At 41.2% G+C, this 12,752-nt stretch overlaps 1 protein-coding gene across 3 annotated transcripts in view; it reads right to left on the minus strand.

Annotated features, from left to right (window-relative positions):
• Window positions 1-12,752, minus strand: part of cdh5 (cadherin 5) — a 60,060-nt gene that overhangs the window by 17,009 nt on the left and 30,299 nt on the right. For all 3 annotated transcript variants that reach the window (XM_071479879.1, XM_071479881.1, XM_071479880.1), the window contains 8 exons: window positions 5,751-5,978; window positions 5,151-5,430; window positions 4,139-4,261; window positions 3,806-3,973; window positions 3,487-3,668; window positions 986-1,090; window positions 382-524; window positions 158-291 (listed from right to left, as the gene is read on the minus strand). In XM_071479879.1, coding sequence (XP_071335980.1) covers window positions 158-291; window positions 382-524; window positions 986-1,090; window positions 3,487-3,668; window positions 3,806-3,973; window positions 4,139-4,261; window positions 5,151-5,430; window positions 5,751-5,978 — 1,363 coding nt within the window. The remainder of the gene's footprint in view (window positions 1-157; window positions 292-381; window positions 525-985; window positions 1,091-3,486; window positions 3,669-3,805; window positions 3,974-4,138; window positions 4,262-5,150; window positions 5,431-5,750; window positions 5,979-12,752) is intronic.

Raw genomic sequence — 12,752 nt, forward strand, 5'->3', positions numbered from 1 at the left:
GCTCCCTCCCTGTATGCACATTACCGTTGTTAGAAAACACATGGTTCTCGTTTTTCATCTGAGCATCTATTGTTTAAAGGAAACAGGATTAATAAACCCATGTAATTGGTGTGTGTGTGTGTGTGTGTGTGTGTGTGTGTGTGCGTGCATGACGTACCACTTGGCTCCTCCTGTGCCTTAACCTGAAACATGTGTGTGGCCTCCAGCTCTCTGTCCAGTATCCTCAGGGTGGACAGCTGACCTGACTGTGGGTCGATTCTGATAGGACAGTCTTTGTCTAGGATGGAGTAACTAAACAGAGAGAGGGAGGGGTCAGTGTAAGCCACTGTGCAGAATTACAGACACTATTAGTTATTCTGGGATGTTAGCGCAGCATCGTACCGTATGCTCTTGCTGGCTTTGTCAGGATCCCGCGCTGTGACTGTTCCTATGTTGCTCACAAGCCGTTCTTCCACCACCTTGAAGTTGTAGACGGGCTGAGAGAAGACCGGTGGCTCGTCCACGTCCAACACTGTGATGTGTACCTGTCAATTTTAAATCATTCATAGCAGCTGAAACACAGTTTTCACTTGTAATTTGTGCACCTTTGGTCAACATTAAAGATTTAAATGGACAGCAGTGGTTGGACTGAACCCCTTTGGTTTTTTTCTACCATGCTGTGCTTCAGGCTCACACACTCTTCAGGGGAGCTTAAAACTATACAGAGAGAAAATTACATTTTCCAGCTCTTCATTTCTAAATCAGCTACTTCTGAGTCAACTTCACCTCTGCAATGTGTAAATTTGGAAGTGACCTTATCTAAGACTCAATAATAATATTTCCTGACCACTAAAGCACTGGATTGGATTCACACTGATTTTGCACGTGCCTGTGGTACAGCACTTCCCCGTCTTTCTCATTCTTTCATAGAGAGTTAATGAAAAGCAGGATGATAACATCCCCAGAGGACGGCTTAAAGGCTACTGATGTCCGGTGTGAGATATACCTGGGCCGTGGTCAAAGCACTGTGGGCGTTGTCAGCGGGAAAACGCAGGTTCTCTCTCACTTGGATGTTGAAAGAGTAGCTGCTTGTGGTCTCGTAGTCCAGAGCCTGCGGAGGGAGGTGAACGGTAATTCAGCGCACAGCAAATCATAACTCAGTTCTGATTAGATCAGGATTTGATTTTAAATTGATCACACAGCTCAACTCATCCTTGCATTGGCTCTATTTACATGCACAAATAATTTAGTGGCAATCTGCAAAGGTTCATAAAGAGAGATGAGCAAAAAGGGTTAAGAACAACTAAGACAGAAGACGTCAAGACTCTGACAACGCATCAGTGAGTTCAGCTGCAGAATATATAATATTCAAAACACTGGGTTTCTCAGATATTTCATAGTTTCTCAAAGGGCCTTAAACTTGATTACACAACTGACCTGCAAGGCTAATTTCTACCTCTCATTAACATGCACCTCATATTCATGCTGTCTACATCTGATGCAGATGGGCTATATTTATACCGCTTATTTAAAATGCTTCTGAAGTGCACACTGAAATCCTGAACTTCTCTGCAGCACACACACTCAACATCACCTCCCCTCATTAAAAAAAATGTTTTAATGTCTTTATATGACTTAAGTTAACACCTGATGTCAGTTGTTCTCCATAGATGAAATTAAGATTTTCTATATTTGGACTCGCATTCATGACTGCATATATCCACAGATCTCACTCCTGTTTTTCCATCACGGACACATTGCATTTGCACTTTTTTTTCATGTGCTCAAATTCATCTCTTATCATCATCCCCTGTGCATTTACACCTGCATGTGTTCACTCAGGACAGCTGTTGATGCCAGGTGTAAAAAGGCTCCAAATGTCACAACCCAGCTACAACAACCTGGTTAAGCTCGTACTCTGGATTTAAGAGACACAGTAAAACGCCTGCTTCTTTCCCACCACGTTAAATATGTTACCGTAGCATCAAAAAAACCTCATTCCTTTCACCTTTTCAACATCTGCACAAATTGAGACTTGCGTAGTGGTATGGATACACTTTCATGTCAACGAATATGTGACAGCAAGCAGTGCTTACTGTCACATCTCTACTGGGATTATCATTTCTTTCCCCTGTATTAGAAATAGCCCACTGTTAGGTTAAATGTTTTTTTTCAGGCGGACTGTTTTATCTGTGAATGGGACACCACAGGTAGACAGGAATATTCCGTTAACTGGATTATTCACGGCAACACGGATACTCAGACACAGGGTATCAAAGGCACATGTAAACAGCTTAACAAGAATAAGACCTTAACGGTAGTGTGGCCGATAGCCGGCTTACTCCTGTACATGTAAACACAGCCAGTGAGGAAGATGAGAGGGGCTGCAGAGCTGAGGGGCGAGTTGAGCAGGGAGAAGATTGTGGTGCGATTCGGTTCCAGGCCAGCATGGGTACAAGCTATTACAGAGCTCGTTTCATTAGGAGCACATTTCCACATTTCTCTGATGTCCTAAATACTTTATCTGAAGAGCACAAACCAGTCAAGTAAACCTGCTAAAATTGCTGCAAGTCTGAATATCTTTCCTAACCAGGAGGCCACAGCTTTTGGGTTTGAATTTGGAAAAAATACACTAAATATATATTTTTTTAAATCTCACATTTGACACCACAAATGTTCATTTTCTGATTTAACTGGTAGCCATGAAGCAGCAGAGCGTGTAAGAGCCATGACTAAAAAAACATCTTTGAAAATGTCAGTACATTAGAATTGACATTTAGCCATAATCCCTATGCTCTTTACTCTTGGATAGTTATAACGTTAGCTTATTGTACTGTTTGCACTTGAGGTTTGCATGAGTTCTAGGGCTAGAACATGAAAGTGTGAATATCAAAAACTACACTTCATGTTGCATTAGCAATAAAAATCAAAAAAACTATCCACGTGTGTTTTGAGGGACCCTTAGTGATTCCCAACCAGGGGTACACGTAATGCTTCAATTGCCAGGGGTTCTCTGGAAAGATTGTGAGGTAAAAAGAAATAGAACAACATATTGGGTAACAAATTTTGTGATGCTAATCTATTTCTAGAACGACAGTTTCCTACTGACCTGAGTCTGCTGAACACCTCAACATCAAGAGCATGTTAAAACTAGTTAGAAATAAGACGGCAAAAAGCTAAAGTAATAAACAAAAGGTTAAAAGAAAGAAAACCTAAACATAAACAATTCCAGGATTAACTGCGTCTCGTATGGATTCACGGTCCCTTCTTCTTTCCCTGCGGTAAATCCAATAATGGCATCAATCTCATTTTGAATGCAGTGAAATGAAGAGGAACTTGAGCCCATCTGAGAAGTCTGTTGGGAACCACTGCTCTACTCAATATCAAAAAAAAAAGTTCCACACGAAAATAACTGAACTTACCAAAAGCAAGAAGTACTACTTTAAAAATTCAGAAATAAAAAGGAGCCATGAGATATCAGCTCTTCATTCAACGTGAACCACCAACCTTCCTGAGCATGAGGATGCCGTCTTTGTCAGGGTTGAGGTCAACGCTAAACATCTTGTTGATTTCACTTGGGATGAGGAAGATGGGCTCTTTGTTCTGGATCTGATCTCTGTCCTCCAGCTCCAGAGTGCCAATATTCTCATTCAACTTATGGTCCTCTGGAACCTGCAGTTCATACGTCTCTGCGGAGAGAAATTACCCGTCAAGCTAAATGCTGTGTATATAAGACAGTTACAGTAGTAGAATTAATTATATTAAATATATTGTATTGTGATTTTTTGATAAGCACGTTATGATATTTTCATATTCTCATCCTTACTTCGGGTGAAAGACGCCATGTTGTCATTGACGTCTGTGATGGTGATGGTGACGGAGGTGGTGGCCGTGCTGCCAGACACTATTCCCCTCATGTCCTGAGCTTTAACCACCACCACATACTGGCTCTTGGTTTCCCGGTCCAGTGTGTTTATCTTGCAGCTGATCATACCTGCAGAGAGACAGAGGCAGACGGACAGGGTGTTACCTCTGAGGTCAGCTCTGACTCATACTCAAGTAAAAAATAGCCTGCACATCTGCATCTCCCCCAAATTAACTTGATGAGGTAGAAAATGAAGACGATGTCGCTGCGGGATGGTGATCACGCTGCACCCACCTGTGACGCTGTCGATTTCAAAGGCGGACAGGTCTCCGTCGGGGGTCAAAGAATACCTGAGCTCTCCATTAGCAGTGGTGGGGTCATCAGCATCGGTTGCCCTCACCATGACCACTTTGGTTCCTAAATAAGAAAGAAAACGATAGAAAATTATCTGCATCAACAATAAGACGTCACGCTGCAGCATGTAGTGTTTTGCAAACATGTTCAAGAGATTGACGGTGAATACAAAGTTTTCTTGTATTGAATCCAGTAACGTGGCTGTTCAGCTGATTGATGCATTATGATTATGCGCTAAGATGGTGTTATTTAAGTCACAACAAGGCTTTTTTGTTCACAGAAGGATGTGCTAATGATTGTGACACGTGTCAACATTATGTCTTTTTTTTCCACGACTTCTCACAGCATATTTTAATGGACATTATCACTGGATAGTAAATTACAGAAACTCTGCTGTGCCATAATTTGGATCATTTATGTTTTAGCCTCCCTGTGTGTTTGAGGATTGATTTCAAAATTGTATTGATTACTTTTAGGCCTGGCTTCTGTCAGTTTCAGAGTCTGGGCTAAAAACGAAGGTTGACAGAGCCTTTGCCATCAGGGCCCTGAGACTCTGGGACGACCTGCCCGAGGATATAAGACTGAGTAAGTGTCTTCTTTTAAATCTCTCCTTAAAACATACTGTTATTGGAAAGCATAGCCTGATTTTATGTAAAGTTCCTGTTTATTTTATTTATTTAATTCTTTTATTATATTGTTTTTTGTATTTTATTATCGTAATTTTGGTGTGAAGCACTTTGTACTATGTTTTGATAAGTGCTCTATAAATAAAGTTATTATCATTATTATCTTTCACATGTTGTGGATGATGTCGTGGGTCTATAAAGCCCATTTCAGACGCTATCTGCGATACAGGGCAACGCAAATGAACCTAAATAAGAAACTTTAAACTTTTCAACCTCATATCAGCTGTTGATGATCAGTTATTATTATTAATAGTAACCCTACTCACCTATTGACGCCCTTTCCATAATGGATCCATTGTATGTTCTGGGGAAAACAGGGCTGTTGTCATTGATATCCGTCACCTGGACTTCAAAGTTTCCAGAATCCTCTATCAGCCTGTTGTTCCCATCATACATCTGGGCAGTCAGGTGGTACGTACTCTTCTCCTCTCTGTCGAGGGACCTGGTGACAAACAGGTCTCCTTTGTGATCCACAGTGAAGATTTCGTTCGCTCCTTCACCTTCTATTTTAAACCTCTTCACCTCCACCGCCTTGTTCGATTTCAGCTGTGAAAGAAAGGAGTGAGATCTCAAATCATCAAGTTTCCTGTAAATTTCTACAGATGAAAATTAGTATTCTGGCAAAAATCAATCAGATGTTCATTAAAGAGTTGGTTCACGACAAGTTAATGCCCCAGATTCTCGCCATGCCGCAGCATCAAACTGAATGGAAGTGACAGAAATACCCTTTTGCCTTTCCTTCAGACAGCCAAGGGAGGGAGATTATCAAACACTTTAAGACTAAACTGAAGAAGCTGGGTCCAGGAAGTAGACCAGAATCCTAAAGAGGATCGCACAGCGAGGTCAAAATGTAGATGTTAACTTACTTGTCCTATCTTGTAGGGAATGGGAGCAGGTTTTTCCTCTTCCACATAGAGAGAGTTCCAGATCCAGTCTCTCTTCTGCCTGAACAGGACAGGATGGGACTCCTTCTTCACAATCTCAACAGGCCCTCGTTTCTCAGGAAGGCCAGAGTCCTGAGCAATGACGACAGAGATGGATAAGGCCATAGCGGCCACGAGCCACGTGGTGCACAGCTGGAGCCAAGCCATCATCTGTAGTAGAGCGGGACAAGAAGAAGAGGGGGAAATTAGGGGAAAAGGGCAGACGAGAGGGATAAAAGAACGAATAAGGGTGGGAGGAGGAAGAGGGAAAACAGGAATAAGAGATGTAGGGAGCAGAGAGGAAATTAGAGGAGAGAGGGAGCAGAAAAGAAGAGAGAGGAGATCACATTAAAACCCACTTATCAGCTATGGACAGACTCCGTCACTGTGCCAGGGTGAGACTCAGAGTGAAGGCCAAGGACTCGCCGTCCCCTTACAGTCTGCCGCGGAGCTCGAGGTCTAGCTATCATTTAGGACCAGGGCTCTTAAACCTTTTCAGCCTGGGACCCGAATGAAACATTTAGCCTCTCATCATGGGACCTGGGCTGAAAGCATATCACTACTGTGGTCGTATGGGGATCTATTAAACATAGGCCTGTGACCCATTTTAGGTCCTGACCCACTGGTGTTGCATGAGAGGGAGACAGAGAGACAAACAGAGATGCAGAGAGGAGCTGACATTAAAACCACTTAGGATGTCTGTCTTTATCAGCCAGCAGAATGGACATTTTCCGTGAAGGGGCTGTTTGACATTTTGAATTTTTGATCAGTGTTTTTTTTTTTTCCTTTAATGCAGCCCATCAAATTATGGAAAAAAAAAAAAAAGAAAGAAAGCACACGGGTGTAACACAGTGAGGGCTTCATGGATGATACGAGTTCTTGATTCAAATCTAGGATAATAAGAGAAGAATGGGTCAGTTTTGTACATTAATTTTAAAGTCAAATACGATCATGCTCTGACAAACGATGGTATCACATCAAAGAAAACGCAGCCTCCTCTGTGTTTCATTAAGACAGCTCCATTTGCACAACAAGGGCCCCAACACAGAGGACTCAGGCAAGACCAATGCACGCAGTCGCTCTGCAAAAAACAACTTGAATGTGGATCAACTTCTGCTGCGACATCATGCAACATCATCTGTCGACAGACTGCACTGCATTTGCTAAAACAAATAAGCAAGAACTGGTTTCTTGTAGAGCACTTCATAAGATGAATGATGTAATTCTGGAGAAAACTATTTTTTGTAAAAACCTCTACTTCTGCTTGTTCAGGGTTTAAGTATCAGAGAAGCATTCAATCTGGATTTAACTTTAAGGCAGCGCTGAGGAACTAAATGAAACCAAACTGTTACAGGAATAAACCAAATCAATGAAGTTCAGGGGATCACTATGACCCCAGATTTCACAGCAGATCTTCCACCAATGGTCACTCAACACAACACACTGACAAAGCCGCCTCTGGACCTGGCGTGGTTAAAAACATGATACATTATGTCTAACGTCCTCCCAATCAACAAACAACAGCAGGTTTAAAACCAACCAAACCAAACCAACCAGCTCCAGCTTTAAGAGCACTGCTCCACTCATTTAAACACAGCTGACTTCAAAGGCTGTGTCATGTGACCTCTCTCCTTAAGGGGTAGTTTCTCACCACCTCACAGCTGTATTACATCATAAACCATTGATCTGCTGTAGTATGTAACACACAGTGTTCACTGACAAACACCCAACTGTCCTCAGCTACAGTGGAAATCTGATGGAATCTCCTTTAAATTTAAACCAAACTTCATCTGTTTATTGGTTTTGATTGATTATGAGCTGGAAGCCGTTTCAGCGTCTTGCATCAGTGGCTCCTGCCTGCGAGCCTTTTCAGTGCCATTTAACCAAAACACCAGCAGGTTAGTAAACTTGAGCTTTTCCCTCCCCCCAGTTCTTTCTCACTGTCTCCCCCTCTCCTCCCCCCACCCCACCAGGCTCTATCTAATAAAGCAGAAATGCCAGGGAAATAATCTTCAAAACATTTTAGTCTACATGTGCTCTGTACTCCGGCAGATATCTCGGCGCAGCCCTGTGCCATCCCAGTAGACAGATTAGTGCATCTTATTGTCTTGCAGCCATTAGCAGCAGGGAGGGAGAAAGAGAGATTATGATGAGGGGATTATACTGGCACAGCACAAAGTCTTCTCCCTCTAATGGCCTAATCTCATATTCTGCTGACCTCCCCTGACCTCTTCACACGGCTCCCCACAAATCAGCTCAAACAAAGACTCAACACTGTTTTTTTTTTGGCCTTTGGTTCACATCCTTTTGTTTGGGTTTTATTTTTCCTCTTGTGTTTTTTAATTGTTTGGTTTCCTTTCAGGACTAAATTAATTAAATGGAAGTGCATCGTCTTTTATTGAAATTGACTGTGGATGGAGGAGTAAGTGTCTGCTATAGCACATATGTGTTTTGACTCTACTTCCCCACATCTTTGTCCCCATAAGATGGTAATAAACAGAAGTAATCACATGGAAGTTAAAATTTAATATCAATGAGAAATGATTCTGCCTCCTAAATCTTTAATCTCACTTGCTACCAAGCCCATGACTTTGTTCTTAACTTCAACAGCAAGCGTTTTTCTATCTTCCATTAGACTTGAGATTTTCAATCAACACTTCTGGTATTCATTGATTTAACCTGATGTATTGATCTAATCATCAGTTCATGCCGAGCTCCAGATGTGCAGATGCACGACTCAATCGTCTGCTGTTATAAATGACACGTCAGAAACTCATGTCGCAACAAAAAAAAAAGTGGTGATGTCGGTGCAGCAGGTTAACTCTCGTTCAGCCTCCACGCTGATGGGATGTCCTGAGCTGTATAATGCAGTCGACCACACTGTGAAGTTTAGCTCTCACTTATTCCAGGACTTTGACTTCATTATGAGACTCAGAAAAAGATGTGAGGTGAACAGGAAGTGATTTGTTTATCATTCTCTGTGCGTCCCATTAACCGGTGCACTATAATTTCATGCAAATAAAACTGATAAATCAATAAATTCACTCAGTTGTCTTTGTTCTCCTATGATAAGCTCACTTCCTCAAATGTCTGTATCTTTAATGGTTTTACTTTTCTCGTTCTTTAATTCTGGGCACAGGTTGTGTTTGTATTTGTATCTGTGCTCATTCAGCTGTAAATCCTCTTTTAGTGTACTGTTTTTGAACAGATCATTTTAGTTCAGATAACGTAGGTTTATTGACTTATTCATTTCAGTTCAGTGTGTCAGTTTAAAAAAATTTTTTTTTACCCGCGCTTCATAGGTTTCAAGCATTTTCAAACTTCACAGTGAGACTTGAGCTACTGTTTAAGAACAAACTTATTTCCTGACAGTTTCCAGCCGAGTCCAGTGTCCTCTCATCACCCTGCTTAGTTTTCACTGTGTCAGCTCGTATCCTTCCTCTCTTCATGTTCTGGACAAACAAAGAAACACACCCTGTGCTGCACATGTATGTCCTCACGCAGTGTCCTTCAGGAAGTACAGGTCTGCAGAAAAGTTCCTTAGATGATTTTCAAGGAAAAAAGGGTAAATCTTAAGTAAATCTTAAGTTACTTAAACAAAGAAATATTTTCATATAAAATTAATGTCCATAAACACAAACAATGTGGGTTAATACAAAGTTTGAAAATTATGTTTGAGTTGTTTAACTTTTACTGAAGACTAAATTTAACTCTTTTAAGTGAATCTATTATTTGTCCAATAAATGTATTTTTTTATAATTGGTTCACCCAGACTGAGACTTTGTGAGAAGATTGCTGACATAACAAATTAACCTCTGCTGGGAGTGTTGATTGCTTTCTGGCTTAATGTTGCTGTATTTACTGTGAACAAAGGACGGGAGGTTTATCCACGTGAGGGGGCGGGAAGCATTTTTCAAAGACAAAACTCAATGGATAAATTAATGAATCAGTCATTTAATTGATCAGTTCTTTAAAGTAAATGAGTGAATCAAACACTTTCCTGTGGTCGGACGTCTTCTGTTTGTTTTCAGTCATGTTGCTCATGCAGTGTGTAGGTGTTTGGCTTCATCCAGCTGAGTTTAATATCAGTTGATAGGTGGGAGGAGATTCTGGGGCCACAAGACAAGACTGTCTCAGTATCATCAGGTTTCCATAGCAGACCCTTGTTAGCTTTGCTATGATAATGTCTTTTTTTGACTTTATCTGTTCCTGGGGTGATAAAAAAATAATTTCTTTCATCATTCAAATAACACTCACACAGTGACACAGCTTGACTCAGAATCCAAATGGACGTTTCCTCGCCATCACAAACACAGCAGCGTCTTACACACACGTACACAATAACATCCTATGTCTCAGTTCCTCACACACACACGCTCGGTTATTTCTGTGATGACAAATCCATTGAGGGCATTTTCCCAAAATGGGCATTTTTTAAAACAGTATTTCCTCCTCCAAGGAACAGCGTCTCACCCCTCCCCTTTTATCAGCAACAGGAAGTGTGTACACAATAACTTCAGGGGTCTCATAATGAGGGGTCATCATTAGTGAGTGGACACACCCTTCCTGGTATTCACTTGTCGCTGACTGCATGTCTGTCTCAGCTTCTGTCTCTCCTCGTTCCACTTGTTCTTTCTTTTCTTTCTCGCTCCTTCTTTCCATCATTTCTTTTATTCTTAATTTGCACTTCTCTGTAATAAAATGTCTTGAGGTGAAAACTGCATCATGTTTTTCACAGGTCTATTTCTGTCTTTGTATATTATTCCTCATTTTTCCTTTTCTCACCTTTTCTTCTTCACCTCTCTTCTCTTCACTCTCTCCACCTCACCTTAAAAGGTGCTTAATCTGCTATTAAGGTGGTGCGACAGATAAACACGCTAATACACACTGTTTCACAACTGTTTTGAATCCTTACTTTTAAATTAGTATCAGGTAGCTAACTGACTGATGTATGGAAAGTGACTGGAGTTTTGAGCGTGTTCAAAAAGATAAGGTGTAAATTCACAGTTTAGGTTTGTGTTTATGTACCTGTCATTTTTATTTATCCTGGCAGTTGTGAGTTTTATGCTGATCACTTTTTGATTTTTTCGTCTGAAGTGCAAGCATCACGCGCACAAATCTCACACACAGGATTATACAAAGTTATTTATCAAAGGCATCTTTCAGAGGTATGGAGAATAAATAACATCCAGGAATATCTGTAATTACATCTGTACATTGTCCGCAGGCTAGAGAGTGTGTGAGTGTGACGGAGGAGCAGAAACAGACAGACGCAGAGATACAGTTGTCATTCTCCGGGATGTTTTCTGACTGGCAGACAAGTCTGACCTAGTTTAAATGTACCAAAGGCTAAAGCACAGAAACAAGTCAACAAGACTTCATAATCCTGGCGGCTGCTGAAGGGTCGGTGAAGTTCATACACAAGTCTTGTTCTGTGTTTTAAAGACAGAAATACAATTCCTCCGTGACGAAATCTGTCGAAGGACCAGAGATCTGTCTCCTTTGGTTCATCTGTGATTGTCTCTAAATCATGAATCATGTCTCGACACTTCATGGTGAACGTGTCCTCTGTCTTCAGCAAAAGAAACAAGGAGGTACAGAATTCAAAGTCAAATTTACCTCTTAATTTTGTTCTTTAATTACTTAGATTTATAACTGAGCTATATATTAGAATAATAACATCTAACTGAGGATGAATCTAGCCCGGCTCCAAACCTCTGAACTGCAACGACCACCTCCAGTTTTTAAAGGATTCCAATAGGCCTGGTGTTGAGTTCACTGACTGAAACAACACAGTCAATCAGACATTTTTTGGACAGAAATAAAGATTGCAGGCGTTATTTTCCTGTGCAACACCCAGAAAAATGGCGCCAGGCATGAACTGACTGATGCATATATAAATTACAGAAATAAGAACGTGGAAAATGTTGACTGCTCCAAGCAGCAGCTACTGCAGCTTCTGACAATGAGCCGTCAGACTCCACTCACTGAACAGAGCAAAACAACAACTCATTTGTCCTTTATCTTGATAAGACCGTGTCCTTTTGTCCCATCTGTGCATAAGCCAAACAATGAATGGTTTATCAGTTGGTGACTCTCTCCTTCTGTCCATCCACTTGTCCAACTCTTTGATAAAAAGCAAAATATCTCAATAAGAAGTGTCCACATTGCCATCATATGATATTTGTTGTGGACATTCATTGTCCCCAGTGGATGATTCCTAAAGATTTTGCTGATGACAACCTGAACATGGTTCTATCAAAATGCTGAGGCAAAAATTTCTGGTTTTACACAAGAAATTGCACAAGATGAGAACATTCGTGCTCCCCATGGGATGAACTCTCAGCCAAAATCTTCCACTCTCAGGCCAAAACATCAGCTTTGTAGAAGAGAAATGTGCTCGGCTGGATTGTTGTTAAGTTTGTTAAGGCTATTCAAGGTCCCCACGGGATGAACCGTGTTGAATTTGATGATAACAGGACCTTTTCTCTGGCACCACCTTGACCTGAAAATATTTACTCGAGCAAGAGATGGTCTGCTGACTGCCATGGCGTTTGCTAATACTCTCCAGAGGAAGACCCTGTTGAAAGCTGATGATTTCTTTCTGTAAAGCTATCCTGGGGTCAAATTTGCAATTTATCCCCGTAACTGGCAAAGCTCCAGGAATAACAAAGTCATGACTGTGATGTTCTTTCTGTCCAACGTTTTCTTATGAACACACCACCCCCTGTGAGCACCAGAGGAACTTCAGTCTTTAAATCTTCTTACATAAAAACCTGTCTCAACATGGTGTCTTTGACACAGCTTAGCTTTCTTTACTCTACTTTTACTACCCCAAAAATCAAAGCGTTTGTTTATTTGTGTGTGTGTGGTACAGGAGGTGACTTCACAGCCTCAGATCTGAGATGTTCGACAGCTGAGTAGTGTGGTGTGTGTCTGTTGTTG

This window comes from Trachinotus anak, unplaced genomic scaffold (assembly GCF_046630095.1).
Source record: "Trachinotus anak isolate AG129_WGS33_773 ecotype Australia unplaced genomic scaffold, CSIRO_AGI_Tana_v1 ptg000007l, whole genome shotgun sequence".
NCBI lineage: Eukaryota > Metazoa > Chordata > Actinopteri > Carangiformes > Carangidae > Trachinotus > Trachinotus anak.